The 14522-nt window shown below is 51.5% G+C and overlaps 2 protein-coding genes across 2 annotated transcripts in view; both read left to right on the top strand.

Annotated features, from left to right (window-relative positions):
* Positions 1 to 1281: 1281 nt before the first annotated feature.
* PINK1 (PTEN induced putative kinase 1) lies at positions 1282 to 9564 on the top strand (the record flags this gene model as incomplete). Its single annotated transcript, XM_010283692.1, has 7 exons — positions 1282 to 1593; positions 2552 to 2655; positions 4709 to 4891; positions 5772 to 5935; positions 7041 to 7168; positions 8577 to 8813; positions 9212 to 9564. Coding segments are annotated over 7 exons (1389 nt in total), but the record flags the coding sequence as incomplete, so codon positions are not given.
* A 2628-nt stretch (positions 9565 to 12192) lies between these two features.
* The window catches only part of AGMAT (agmatine ureohydrolase (agmatinase)), a 3239-nt gene continuing 909 nt past the window's right edge, over positions 12193 to 14522 (top strand). Inside the window, exons 1-5 of the mRNA XM_010283691.1 lie at positions 12193 to 12260; positions 12326 to 12544; positions 12663 to 12865; positions 14116 to 14164; positions 14278 to 14473. Coding sequence (XP_010281993.1) covers positions 12193 to 12260; positions 12326 to 12544; positions 12663 to 12865; positions 14116 to 14164; positions 14278 to 14473 — 735 coding nt within the window. The remainder of the gene's footprint in view (positions 12261 to 12325; positions 12545 to 12662; positions 12866 to 14115; positions 14165 to 14277; positions 14474 to 14522) is intronic.

Genomic DNA, 14522 nt, shown 5'->3' with positions numbered 1-14522 from the left:
CCTGGGGAGCCCCCGGGTACCCCCTGTAAGGGGAGGGGTCCCTGCCGTGGGGAGCCCCCCAGGCACCCTCTATAAAGGGGGTTGGCATCCCCACCGTGGGGAGGCCCCTCTATAAGCGGAGGGGTTCCTGCTCTGGTGAGCCCCTGGGCACCCTCTATAAGGGGAGGGATCCCTGCTGTGGGGAGCCTCTGGGCACCCTCTATAAAGGGAGAGGTCACCACCATGGGGAGCCCCTCAGTCCCTGTCACCCCCAGGAGAGGGGCCCAGGCCCCTGGCTACAGGGGGTCTCACCTCCTGGGAGGCTGGCGTTGAGCCCCCAGCTCCCTCCCCACTCCCCGCCCCAGACGGGAGCCCCATGAGCCAGGGCCGTGCTGGCAGGGCGCCGGGGACGGATGGTGCTGAACACGTTCCATGGGTAAAAATAGCCCGTTTGCGTTCCGTGCCAGCTGTTGGCGGCAGATGCACGCAGTGCTGCGCGGGTCCTTCCTTTCCCTAAGGTTTCTCGGGACACTTTCTCCCCGCTTGCCCTGGCTGGGTAGATGCATTTATTGCTGTCTTCCCCCTTCCGCCCTCCCTGAACCTGTGTCCCTTTGCCAAGCGGGCATGTCCTTGGGGAGGCCAGCAGCGCGTTGGGGCTGTAGCTCCTGGTGAAGCGTATGTCAGACCAGGTGATGGCCGTGGCACCACCTGCCCTGTAGGATTGTGAACGCGATGCTTAAATGCTGGAGCAGCCCTCCTGTGCATTGTTTTCCCACGTCTCTTTTGATTTCCTTCCCTAGCTTTCTCCTGTCGCTGATTCACTCCTCCTCAATGTAACCAACCTTGTAGTCGGCTGCTACGAAAGCTCGGGGCATTGTTTTTCCATCCGTTGTTGCTGTTAATTGGATTTTCTTTTAAATGCTCTTTGCCCAGTTTATTTATGGAGGGGGAGAACAGGATAGCTGTGCATCTCTTTCTAGAAGTATTTAGTTAGACTTGTCTTTAGAAAACATATTTATGTTCTGGATTGGCAAGTGACTCCCCCTCCCCGTTCCTCTACAGCACCCTCAGAAATGCACCATTGGTGAAGGGTAATCTGTTTCAGACAAAAATACATGGCCTGCAAATGATTTTCCCTGTGGTTACAGTGATTTGAGACATAATAGAGCCCGATTGTGGCTTTCGGTTTGGATCAACCCAATGGGACGTGTAACACTGCTTAAACAGTAAGGGAGTTCTCCGTTGGGAAGTCTTGAATAACTGAGTGGGTTTTTTAATTGTTGTCTTTCTTCTTCCTTTCAGACAGTGTTTGTGGGAAAGAACAAGCCGCGGAAAGATCCGCTCAGCTCCTTCCGCTGGCAGGGCTTCAAGCTGGAAGAGTATCTCATCGGCCAACCCATCGGGAAGGGCTGCAGCGCCGCTGTGTATGAAGCAGCTATTCCTTTCTCTTCTGATCAGCAGGGGCGTGCGGAGAGCAGCCGCCTCACAGGGCAGGGGCCAGCCGGGCTCCGGGATCGTGGCTCGGCCTCTCAGGTGGCTGAAGAGGAGCCTGTAGAGCAAGGCCAACCAAAAGAGGCTTTTCCGTTAGCTATCAAAATGATGTGGAACATTTCGGTAAGGAGTCGGGTCTTAACCTCCTTGTCTGTCACTGGGAAAGTCTGTCCAAAATGTTTACTGCTTAAGTGGTGAAAGCGCTAATTATGCAGTGCACAATGAGCATGTCAAAGCTGTTGATTTGTGCCATTGGCGATGTCAATTACTAGCCAGCGGTCTCAGAGCAAGGGTCCTCATTCCTCCGGAATTGGCGCTGGGAGCTACTGCTTACGGAAACATCACTTCCAACCAACAACATGGTTCTGGAGGTGATGTTTCTGGAAGAAAAGCTTTTCTGAAGCTGGCTGTAATGGCAAAGGGTAAGAAGTGGACAGCCACTGCTGACAGTGCTTTAGGAATTGGTGTCCTCATCAGTGGCAGGATAGAAATAGATTTTCTTCCACAAAGTGCGGCCGAGGTGCAAGTCGGTGGTCGCAAGGGTGGGGCAGTGACCTGCTGTGAAGCGAATGGGCAAAATCTGCGCTAGTCTTCCACTGCCTGGGTGACTCTCCGATGATCTGACCCTTCAGTGTGGCTATTCCATGTTTAAAAAAATCCTTGTGCCTTTACCCTTGAAGAGTTTTTGTGGCATTCGATGTGACAAGTGGATATTCCAAGAGAATCTTCCCAAATGCCACTGTGTGAAAGCCCTGAGGCTCTAGAAATACCCTGGCATTTAGCCGTCGGCTTTTCCAGCTGGATTTTAAGGTTGAAAGTAAGTGTTAACTGAGAGTGCTAACGGCTAAGGATGCATTTGAAGAGACAAATGGATTTCCTTCTGCAAGTAAAGGCCTTGCCAGGTAAATTCTGTGATTAGTTAATTACCTTCCCTGATTTCCAAAGTAGAGAAGGGAGTCCCTTCAAGTCTTGTTGCAGCTGATCTAACTCCAGATAATGTCAGGGTTATCTGCTTTCAGTCCATGTTGAGACTGGATAATTTTGGAGCTCAGACCAATGCGGTGTGTAATTGCTGTCGCAGGCTGGTTCGTCAAGTGAAGCCATCTTTGATGCCATGGGCCGGGAGCTTGTTCCAGCCACGGGGGTTGCCTTGGCCGGAGAATATGGAGCCGTCTCTGGCTGCAGGTACGGTCACGATGGAAATGGCGGCGGTTCTCAAATGCTGATGGGCTAATTTTCTCCATCAATTAATTTTGCAGCACTGCTAAGTTGCAGTACTGTTAACTAAGTTGCTTAACTGTTCTTCTGTTAAGAAGGTGGACAGAGGTTTCCTTAATAGTTCCTGAAAGTAGATAAAAATGAAACCTTGGGATTATCCATGGCTCAGGAGGCGCATGTGTCCATCTTGTCTAAACGACGGTGCCTTCGAACGCGCTGCGCGCCTCAAATGTCACACAGGGGTGGGCTGCTGGCTGCCTTGGAAATTTTCCTCCGGTCTGCTTTTCTCAAGCATGGTTAGGGAACCGCCTGGCAATACTGCTGTTTGAATAGTGATTTAACACGATCTTGCTTGCTCTGAGGAGCAGATTGTGGCACGGCCTGTTGGCGTGTGGGGAATACCTATTGCTAAACTGTACTGGCTTGGATGGTGTAGTCCGGAAGGGAACGCCAATAATTGGGGATTGGTTGGAGTCCTGCCAGCAGTCTGATGGGTCTGTGCCCCATCCCTGAGTTTCCCCTTGTGTAAAATGTGTTGATATCTGCAGAGGTGAGGGCTGGGAGGAGCTACTTCTGATGAAACATCATTTCAATGTGCACCGCGATGCTTTTTCATGACAGAAATACACACCGATGGTAATAATTTGACTGTGTTAAACATCAAACAATTTGACTGTAATACAGTTGGACTGTAGTACTTTAGAACTGGTTTGGTTGTAAAATGGCTGCTGGGCAGGGAGGTGGAAACTGTTCTAGTGCAGGGAAACGGGTGAGAAAGAAAATGGAAAATGACTGGGTTCCCAGTCTTTCACCCGAGCGAGACGTGAGCAAACAGCACGAAGGTGGAAAACTGCACGGAAACTTTTAAATTTTCTCGAGTTAGCCATCTTTTTGTTCAATACCGTGTCTTTTTGTTCAATTTGAAACAACAGGCGCCGCAGACCAGATTGTCTGATTTAAATTTCAAATAGATCTCAGCTGCCAATACAAATGAATAATGAATGCTGTGTGGTATGTCGCTAGCTGAGAATGCGACAGAGCAGCCAAGGGGTTATTTCACGTTCAGGGGATGAGAGGGGAGCGAGATCCGTTTTGCAGACGGAGATAGGTAACCTGCCTTTTGCTGTAGTGAGCGCTTCCTGCCTGCGCCACAAAGTGGAGGGTCTAAATTGATATGCCTAGCGTGACGTTGACCTTTATTTTATGTCTTAACAAAGTTATTGTGTTTAGGTTTTTTTCTCTGAAGCTGCTGTTGTCATTCTTTTTGAACGGAGAAACAGCCTGTGGCTAGCTCTGCCTTTGTTAGCAGCATGGAAGGGCTAGTAGGGTTTGAAGAAAATGAAAGGCTGCATGCGAAGTGTAAGGGTTTCCAGCAAAGCTGCTTCTGCCGTGCTGGTGAAGCACCGGTATTTCCTGTTCGGCTGCTGTGCATGGGGAGATGCAGTTACAGAGTCCTTCTAAGAGCCGCTGGTGAAGTCGTGGTCTGCGTACGCTCTGCTGGCGTAGCAGCAGACAGCACTGCCCTGCTGATGCCGGGTCACTGTGCTGTGGGAAGCACTGGGGTAGGCTCTGAACTCCAGAGAAAGGGCTGGGACCTGCCCGCCACCGCGGTGGATCTGCCCAGGCCATGGGTGCTCTGCAGCAGCGTGGGAAGCGCTGGGTAGAACACTGGCCATGAGGGCAGGGAGGTCCCTCTCTGTGTTCTTCTGAACCGAATGGTTTCCAGGATGTCAATATTTGCGTATTTGCTGAACGTGCAGCCTTGTAATCTGTACTGGGTGGCCTTAGCGCGCTGTAATAAGGCTTTCACTGCAGAATAAATGTGTTTGTATGCTGCTTTGGAGCTCTCTGGTGTTCTAAATGTGTGGTTTTGTTCCAAATACGTATTGAAACACCAAATTGGTGTTCCAATACGGGCTGTATTAATGACAAGTAATTTCAGAAATAAGAGCTGCATCTGTAGTAAATCAGAACTGACCAGGAGATTGATGTAATCTGTGGTATCTGTACTTTTGTGCAGAAAACTGGTCCTTGGGAGGAAGAAGTTGCAGCCTCATCCGAATATAATCCAGGTGGTTCGAGCGTTCACGTCCTCTGTCCCTTTGCTGCCTGGAGCCTTCGCAGACTATCCTGACGTTCTTCCCTTAAGCCTGAATCCCAGAGGGATTGGTCACAGCCGCACGCTCTTCTTGGTGATGAAGAAGTAGGTAGAGAGAAGCTTGTTTTGTGACTTGGACTTTGTGCGAGGCTGCCCAGTGGGGCTGTGTATTCTGCTGCTTTCATAGGTCCTTGCAAAGATTTGGCCTGGGCTGCTGCCAAAAAGTAGAATACTCTCTTGGAAATGCCTCCCAAGACCTGTTCCAAGTCCTTGAGGTTGTAACTCTTGTTTGACAATGAAGACAAGCCGTTCTTTTTAATAATTACCCCACGTTACAGTAAGGAATGTGGAGCTTGTCCTTGTTTGTCTGCCCTTCTAAGTCAGAACTTCACCCCTAGTCTGAACATGTCGTCAGAGATGGAGTAGAATCGGTAATGAGGTTTATTAGTGCTCGGCATTGCAGCTTTCTTGGTTGGGTTTTGGTTTTCAATGGGTATTGTGGTGGCACTGACATAAAAGCACCTTCCGTTTCCCACTCTCTTGTTCTGCCCGCCTCTGGGCGAGCACTCTGCCCTCTCTGTACTCGAAGAATATGTTCTTTCTCCCGACTCCATCTTGTTTTGCTCATACATTCTGCGTTATGAATCTGCCTCCTCTTTCAAGCAAAATGAGTACATAGACCCCTGTAAGACTTGACTACTGGAGCCTCTCACCATGCTGTTTAAGGGGCTTCTTTTCTTTGCAGTCATCCAACTCGGGGAGAGCGCAGAAAATTCAATGGTGGGTGTTGTTGCAAAAGAGAGTGTTTGAGAACAGCGGAGAGGGGAGCGGTGTGAGGTTGAGGCTGGGAGGTGGGAAAGCATCCCGGAGGTAGGGAATAATTTGGCACCTGTAAGTGTGCAGTATCCCCAGCCAGCACTGAGGCTGAACTGCAAGTGATAATTTTCCAGGATGCTAATTCAGAGCTTTTCCTTGTTCTGACTAGTTACCCGTGCACCCTGCGCCAGTATCTGAGGGAGAGCAGTCCGGATGTTTGTCTCTCCACAATGATGATTGTACAGCTCTTGGAAGGCGTGGACCATCTCGTTCGACACGGAATAGCGCACAGAGACCTGAAGTCTGACAACATCCTGGTTGAATTTGATTCTGGTATGTAGATCGCTGAGTGTAAATGCCAATTAACTCATGCACAGAAGCGATGCAGTCATATAGGTATTCAAGGGAATCCTACCTGGGCGTGCATTTGGAGGAAGATCGTGCATTTGAAGAATCTCAGGTTTAGCTTTTTGCTGTCACTGCAGCGCTGGGGAAGTCATTTATCCTGCCTGTGCCTCGGGTTTTGGATCATTAAAACGGACTTGAGAGGAGTGTTGCGCTGTAATCGGGTGGATGGTATTGCTGAAGTGATGCGTTGCACAAACACAGCGAACGCCGGCCAGATAGCACTGGGCGGTTCTTAAAACCCTGCCTCTTGGTCTGGTTAATTGTGCTGCAGCCTGGGATGATGAAACATCAGTTGGAAGGCGAGGGAACCGACAGCGTTAAAGCCAGAAGCAGCATTTTCATTGTCTCAGGTTCTCCTGTCAGCCTCCTTAACTGAGATTTTAATTACCTGAGCTCTTTTTCAGCGTGATTGAGATGGGAATGGGCGGGAAACAATAGCAGGCAGCCAGATCTGCGTAATTAAAGGTCTTGGTACCGCAGCCGTGGAAGGTTTTCAGTGATACTAATGCCATCCTGCTTTTCTCAGAGGAAAACCTGCTCTGGAGCTACACTGAATGCAGTTAGGAATGATCTTGAGCATCGATTTTTCCGTATTGGAGTCTGGAGAACTAATGATTCTGCTTTGCAACGTTTGACTTGTCATCAGGACAAGAACTGCTGTCTGTCGATAGCTTTTGCTACACTGATAAAAACAAAGGGAGAAAAGTGAATATATTCCTCCATCATGGAAGAGTCTCTGATCTTAGGTGTCTTCAATTTTATGGTGTCCACAACATTTTGCAAGCCACATGTTCCATGGGGAGCAGCAATATCCTCTAAAGAGGAAATGGAATAACAAGTTTTGTTCTAATAAAACTGGTATTTCACCTCACAATACAGAGGGGAAGTGGGAAGACAGCATGCGGTTGTGCCGATTCCTGGGGGGTGTTGAGATTGTTCCCCAAGACTGCCTCTGGTGTGACTTGGTGTCTAATACAGCCAGGTCCTCCTGAACCGAACTCTAACTCTGCTAGCCCCGTGTCGTTTGCAGCTGGCTGCCCCTGGCTGGTGATCACGGACTTCGGTTGCTGTTTGGCAGATGAAAACATTGGCTTGAGACTGCCTTTCACCAGCGCTTACGTGGATCGCGGCGGCAACGGCTGTCTTATGGCACCCGAGGTAAATCCCCCTGTGGTAATGGCTTGTGTTGCTGGTTGTCCACTTGTCCCGCTGTCAGGACTAAAAAATTTCAGCCCCAGCTGTGGCACAGGCTGTGATTGGAACTTGAAAAAAGGTGGGATTAGGTCTAGGAGCAGAGGAGGGCATGCATGTATGGGACGTGGTTTAGTGGGCATGGTGATGTTGGGTTGACGGTTGCACTTGATGATCTTAAAGGTCTTTTCCAACCTTAATGATTCTGTGATTCTGTGCACATCACTCTGCTGTGATTTGTCCCCAAGCCTTCCCCCACGTGTGATGTCTGCTGGTGTATGCTCCCAGCAATATCTCCTGAAAGCCTCTGCAATTGGATTGATTGTTTTCTACCTGTTCCTGCTTATTGACTTAACTCGGTCACACCAGATTAGCACTGCCGAACCAATCTCACCCTACGCTCCGTCACGGGAGAGCCGCGTCCTGTAAAGAGGCATAGGAGGTCCGTGTCCAAACTTGAGTGACGCTTGCTAAACATCTCTGCGTTAATAAAAAAAGTCCTTTCCAGACTTATGCTGAGCTGTTGTTGAACGGACGCCTTGAGCGTTGACAGGGGAAACATAATCAGCCGCTGTTACAAGGCAGAATTGACCTTTCCCTGTTGCTCTCTGGGCTCTTCCCGGGCCCCTTTCTTATGTAGCTGTTGAAGGAGTTTATGCAGCGGTCCTTGTGTTGCCACAGCAGTTTTTGGATAAAGTGCAAGGTGGTTGTGAAATTATTTACAGTTCCTTTCCATTTCTCTGGTGGTGACCATAATAAAAGCAAATACACCCTTAACTGTCCGCTTGACCCGGAGCACCATGCCTTGCGTTGCTTAAGTGCTGGTGCAGTATCGGTTGGTCGTCCGCATGTCTCCTGTCTGTCTAAAATCCCAGCGTGAAACAGCCCTTGTGACTCTGTGAACACTGGTCAGGGGCAGTGACTAAAGCCCAGGCACAATGACCAAATCCTCCCAGTGTCCTGGTGAGCTGAGCAGTGCCAAAGACCATCCATTAGGGAATATTTACACTGAAGATTTAGCTGAAGCCTAGCTATGGTTTCAGTCTCTCTCAGTTTCTTACAGCAGATGTGCTGACTCAACCCTTGAAAATTAGAATCATAGAATCTTTAAGGTTGGAAAAGACCTTTAAGATCATCAAGTCCCACCATCAACCTGACACCACCATGCCCGCTAAACCATGTCCTGAAGTGCCACAGGACAGTGTTTTTTTGAACACTCCAGAGATGGTGACTCCACCACCTCCCTGGGCAGCCTGTTCCAATGCCTGACCACTCTTTCAGTAAAGAAATTTTTCCTAATACCCAGTCTAGTTTTAGTTTTAGCACAGAGCCCACGCTAGAGCTGTTTATTTGAACGTCCCCATGTCTGTGACAGGTGATCACGGCGTCACCGGGTCCAGGCACGGTGATCAACTACAGTAAAGCCGATGCTTGGGCTGTTGGAGCCATCGCCTATGAAATCCTTGGCCTGGCCAATCCTTTCTATGGCCACGGGGACTCAACTCTGGAAAGCAGAAGTTACTGTGAAGAGCAGCTGCCAAGCCTGCCTGATCACGTGCCCACTGAGGTGAAGCAAGTGATAAAGATGCTACTTCAGAGGGATCCCAACAAGGTAAGAAACCATTGTCTTGAGAAGTCGTCTAAGCAGCCTTTGGGACGTATTGTCTGTTGGTCATTTTGCTCTGGAGGGCTCAGGGCTGTAATCCTGTTATTACTGCAGTCTAGATAATGGTCAAAGACAAAAGAAAAGGGCTTTGCTGCAGTACAGCATGGCCTCCTGCGCTTCAGGGATTTCAGCAGATGTTTGTGTCAGGGACTGGACCTTGAATTGAGGGGTTATGTGCAGTTGCCTGATAATAAATAGACAGAAAGCTTTTTGTTTTATTCACAGAGACTTTGTGGTGCTTTAGAGGAGGCCTGGGGGGCTTTTGGTGGTGTAGATGCTAGGTGCTAGCGACGTGGCAGGATTGCAGCAGGATCAGCTAATTGTCCCTCTCCTTCCTTTTGCAGAGACTGTCTGCTAGAGTTGCTGCTAACGTGCTTCACCTCAGCCTCTGGGGTGAAAGCATTCTAGCGTCTGAGACCCTGAAACCCGACCGGATGATCACCTGGCTTCTCTGCCAGTCTGCGGCCGCGTTGCTCATGGACAGACTGGTGGATAAAAGCCGGGTGGAAACCAAAATGAAGATGTGCTTTTTGGCAAACCTTGAGTATGAAGATCTCTGGGCAGCGATATTCCTCTTGCTGGCCTGGAGAAGCCGGTCTGGGTGAAGAGTATGGGCCGGGACATGACCGTGCGATACATAAATGGCACTTTCTAAAGGCATATAGGGATCTGTCTCGTCTGTCGGCCTGGAATCCTGTAGTGCTTTAGGGAACGAAACTGCAGGCCTGTGTTTCAGAGGTTGAGCTGATCTCTGGCAAGTGTTAGCCCACCCTGCTTTTCTCTCCCTGCTAGGGGAAATGCCCTTGCTTTCTTCCTCTCGTGGTGAGGGTTTGCAGACCTTGCAGGTGTCCTGAGGTACGTGGTTGGTTTTCCTCATGTTTGAGAATTCGTAATTGACTTCTAAGTTGCGTGTTGAATGAAGCAAGTTCAGAAGGGGCTGTGGCAGGGAGGAGGTGCTGTCTAGCTGCTCATTACACGGAAGCATCACAAATTTAAAGAATACACCCAGAAAGCTGAGCTGATGAAGGGGTGTGTGATCTTTCTTAAGGAAACCATCCGTGGTCTCAAGACAATGTTCCTCTCCAGCCACGGATGTATCTTGCTATAAAATGACAGCCTAAAAGCCTCCTAGCGAGGCGCTGACCATTGAGGTGAGCATCGGGAGCTGCTCCCTCCTTACAATGACGCGCCGTTACGTATCTAGCGAGTTGTACGGAAAATAGCACAAGTATGATGAACCTAAACCCCACTTATATTTGTTTCTTGGCTGTCATAGTTGTGCAGTGACCGCTGCTGCAGAGGCAGACTGCAGCATGTTAGGGATGAGACTGCAAACGGGAGAGGGCTGAGCAGCAGTGCCTGCTTAAAGAGTTTAGTGTGAGGCTCTTCTGTTTTACATACCTGTTTTTTCTGTTTAACAATGAAGTAATATCTTTTGGCCGGGGAGGACAGGAGACATCGCTGTTAGAATGACAGTCGCGTTTCTGAAAACATTGGCTTTCGTGTCTGTAATTGTCTTTAGAGGAACTTGGGGAGAAAGCTATTTATGCTTGTTGCACAATAAATTGAAGGTTAAGCTCTGCTGCCGAGTGGATTCTCTAAATCTAGTTCCTCCTCCATTCGTGGGATCCTGGCTTTAGGCTGTGGAGGCCTAGCGGGGAGTGTAGTCCTGGTTCAGTGGCGGCTTAAAAGATCGTTCGGCTCAAAAGATCCGTTGGCTCTTTGCAGCGCCGTCTCTGGAACACGTTATTTCATTCCACCAAGTAGAGTTTTCCGAAGAGGGACGGACCTTGCCTTGCGAACGTGCCCGTTCTGTGCTATCCTGACCGGTAAATCGCCAGGTCGATGACATTGTCTGCCAAGTGGCCGATATCCCTGCGCAAATCATCATGCAGTCACGTGCCATCGAGGTCTGGCATGCTGAAATGGCCTCTAGTCCAGCAAATGGTGCAAAACTACTGGCTGGGGAATGGTCCTGCTCGTTTTGCCTGTGAACACAGCACGCTGCTGGGGCTGTAAAGAAGGATCAGCAAAGAGCACAGAGCCTGGGAAATGACAGAAAATGAGTGCTTTGGGCAAAAAGTTGCAGAAAAAGGACTTTTTAATCTTGGTCTGACCCTAACCGAACCTGCTGCTGCTTTTTCTTAGACACTGAGTTGTTGCAGCGCATTTTTAGCTGCCTTGGATTTGTGTGTGCACTCTCCTGTGAGCTCTGTGCCCCTGTATCCAGCAGGGAGGCCAGCTCCCTGGACGCCATCTCTGGAGCTTTTTGAAGAGTAAATACTGTCATTTTTGGGGTAGATCCCCGCTCCGTCCTCTCTTTCTGTTTCTCTGAGCCAGCAAGAGCTGGTTAGTTCAGCAAGGCACAGCACCGCTTGCAGAGGTGCTGAGTCTTTCCTTGTCCCTGCAGTACCAGGCATGGAATACACACATATTCCGTACCCAGACCAACTGTGTGGAGCAGGCTTTCTGCTGGGAACACGCTCGCTTGGGTTTTTTTCCCTTGGATTTTCCTCCCAGGTCCAGTTGCTGCACGAGTAGGGAGCAGAATTAGGAGCCAGAGTCATCTAACTTCAGGCATTACTGGGCCAAGCAGGGTTTGATCTGTGCTGGTTAACCCCAGACATCGGAAACTTGCTTCTCCTGGAAATTATCTTGTTTCATCCCTCTGTCATCAAAAATGGCCTAAAACGCTTGTCCCGCAGCACTGCCTCTGGTTCTTAAATCCCTATTATTGCTTTTCCTTTGCTTGCATTTTGTCTGTCTCCGGTTCTGCTGAGGTGAGAGGGTTTTTTTGTTTTCTTTCACTGCCTGCCTGTCGTTAATGAGATGTTTTTATGATTCCTCAGCATTCTGGGTGATTTTTGTCAAGTGTGGTTTCAAGTATGTGCTGTTAACGCAACAAATGCTGCCTTGCTTTCTGCAAGCGCCCGCGGGGCGCAGAACTGGAATGTTGCCCAGCGCGTCGCTCTCGCCCTGTCGCGTTGATCCTCAGGCGAGCTCTTGCTGGAGGCGCTCAAGCTGAAGCCCCTTGCTGCTGTGTTTCTTGCTGTTCCTGGTATTTCCCAGGAAGCAGACCGTGCCGTGGGGGAAGGGGGTGGCTGGGAGGGGGGAACGTGAGGCTCAAGCTGAAATCTCTGCCCTTCCCCGAGTGGCAGGGTGTCTGGCCGCACTTTGAACCCCGGGGAGGGCGGAGGGAGGTGATGGTGGTGGTGGCTGGCTGGCTGCCCACCTGCGGCACTCCAGCTGAGACGGAACGGGCTCCGCACGCAGCACCTCTCGCTCCGCTCTGCGTGGGGCAGAGGGTCGCAGCCCGTGGGGCGGGATGAGGCGCCTGCTCTGGGCTGGCTGTAGCCAGCTGCTGCCCCAGGAAGCTGGGCTCCGTGTTCGCAAGTGGCTGTCCCACGCCGCAGCCCGTGGCCCCCGGCTATTCTGGCTGCCTCTGGATCCTCGCCCAGCATGTCCGGGGGGCTCCTCCAGCACCCAGCCCCGGGGCACAGGGCCCCTTGCCGCTGGGGCTCGCGGTTCAATGTGCCCCCCAGCGCCCTGTTGGTGGCCCGGCCTGTGGGGGTCTGCTCCATGATGAAACTGCCCATTCAGGCGTCCGCAGAGGGACTGGACGCAGCTTTTGTCGGCATCCCTCTGGACACGGGCACGTCCAACCGGCCGGGAGCCAGGTATGGGCTGCTCCGGACGGCTGGCCTGGCTATCCTCTGGCGAGAGGAGCACCGGGTGCGCAGTGCTGGTAGTGGGAACTCTGCCTGGCAGCTTTTCCCGGTCGTGCTCCCTCCCCAGGTTTGGCCCGCGCCACATCCGGGCTGAGTCGGCGATGGTGAGGAGGTACAACGCCAGCACCGGGGCAGCGCCTTTCGACTCCTTGCAGGTGGCCGACATCGGGGACGTGAACGTGAACCTCTACAACCTGCCCGACAGCTGCCGCCTCATCCGAGAGTCCTACCAGCAGATAGTGGCCTCCGGCTGCGTGCCCCTCACCTTGGGTAAGGACCCCGCGTCTCCCTGTTGTGCTGCTGCGTCCCTGCTCATCCCAACTCCCTCTCCTCCTCCCCTCATCCTGTCTGAACGCGGCAGAAGGTGTGCGATGAATCCGTCCCCTGCACACGGGGTGTTGCGCTGTATCAGAGCTAAATTTACAGGCTCTCCGCTGAAATTCCTGCCATCAACGACGCCTCTTGCGTCGTGGCAGAAACACGGAGGATGGGTCAGCTGAGAGACTGCAAGCGCAGCCTGAAGCTCAGCCATCGGTGCAATCGGCAGTGTGCTTTTTGTCTCCTGCGGAGCAGGACCCACAGCAAGAGCAGTTTGCGTCTGTCCTGGTTTCAGCCAGGATAGAGCTGGTTTTCTTCACAGAAGCTAGTGTGAGACTGTGTTTTGGATTTGGGATGAGAAACTGTTGATAATGTGCTGATGTTTTGGGTTGTTGCTGAGCAGTCAAGGACAGTCCAGCTTCTTGTGCTGGCCTGCCAGCAAGCAGGCTGGGGGTGCACGGGAAGCTGGGAGGGGACACAGCCGGGACAGCTGACCCAGACTGGCCAAAGAGATATTCCCTACCATACGACGTCATGCCCAGTACATAAACTGGAGTTGGCCGGGGGGCGGAAATCGCTGCTCGGGGACGGGCTGTCGATCACAGGGTGGTGAGCAATTGCTGTATTGGGCATCACTTGTTCTGGTACATTCCTTTGTTGGTATTATCATTGTTGTTCCCTTCTTTCTTTCTGTCCTATTAAACCGTGTGTATCTCAGCCCACGAGTTTTGTTCCCAATTCTCTTCCCCGTCCCACTGTGGGAGGGGGAGTGAGCGAGCGGCTGCGTGGTGCTTAGTTGCCGGCTGGGGCTAAACCACGACGGCGTCCCTCTGGAAAGCTTCTAGCGTGAGCTCCTGGCAGTGCGCTGCTTTGCGCGAGGCGGGATTTGAGTGTGTGTTCAAGTTTCTGGCTGCCTCAGCTTGGCATTGCTAAGTGTGGCAAGTGTATAGAGTAACGAGGGTCAAATTATCAGTCACAGCATCCTCAGAAGTGAATTGAGCACCTATTTGTAAGCCCGGTCAAGGGCTCTGCTCCACGGGAGCGCACGTCTCTGGCCCTCCCAAGGAGGGAAGAGGGGAGAGGAAGGAACCTGCACCCTGGGCAGGAACCTGCAAGGGGGGCAAAAAAAATCACCTGTGAACAAACACGAGTGCCTCTTGCCTCTTGCAGTGTGTTACACTCTCTTCCCTGCCCTGTTGCAGGTGGAGATCACACCATAACGTATCCCATCCTGCAAGCCGTGGCAGAAAAGTAAGTTTCTGACCTGGAGATGTAGAATAAGGACCTGGGAAGGAGCCTTGGGAAGGCTCCCAGTTTGCTGTCCGCTGTTGCGCACGAGATGTGGCCCACCCTGTCTCGGCTAGGCATGGTCCCGTGGGACTGGTGCACGTGGACGCTCACACCGACACCGCAGACACAGCCCTGGGGGAGAAGATCTACCATGGGACCCCGTTCCGGCGCTGCATGGAGGAAGGGCTGCTGGACTGCAGCCGTGTGGTCCAGATTGGCATCCGAGGCTCCTCCTATGACCCCGATCCTTACGAGTACTGCCGGGAGCAGGTAAGCTCAACCGCAGGCGTTAATATTCCCATGTCATTAATATTCCCTT

This window comes from Phaethon lepturus, unplaced genomic scaffold, assembly GCF_000687285.1.
Source record: "Phaethon lepturus isolate BGI_N335 unplaced genomic scaffold, ASM68728v1 scaffold14403, whole genome shotgun sequence".
In the NCBI taxonomy this organism is placed as follows: domain Eukaryota; kingdom Metazoa; phylum Chordata; class Aves; order Phaethontiformes; family Phaethontidae; genus Phaethon; species Phaethon lepturus.
This window is presented reverse-complemented; position numbering and strand designations above follow the sequence as displayed.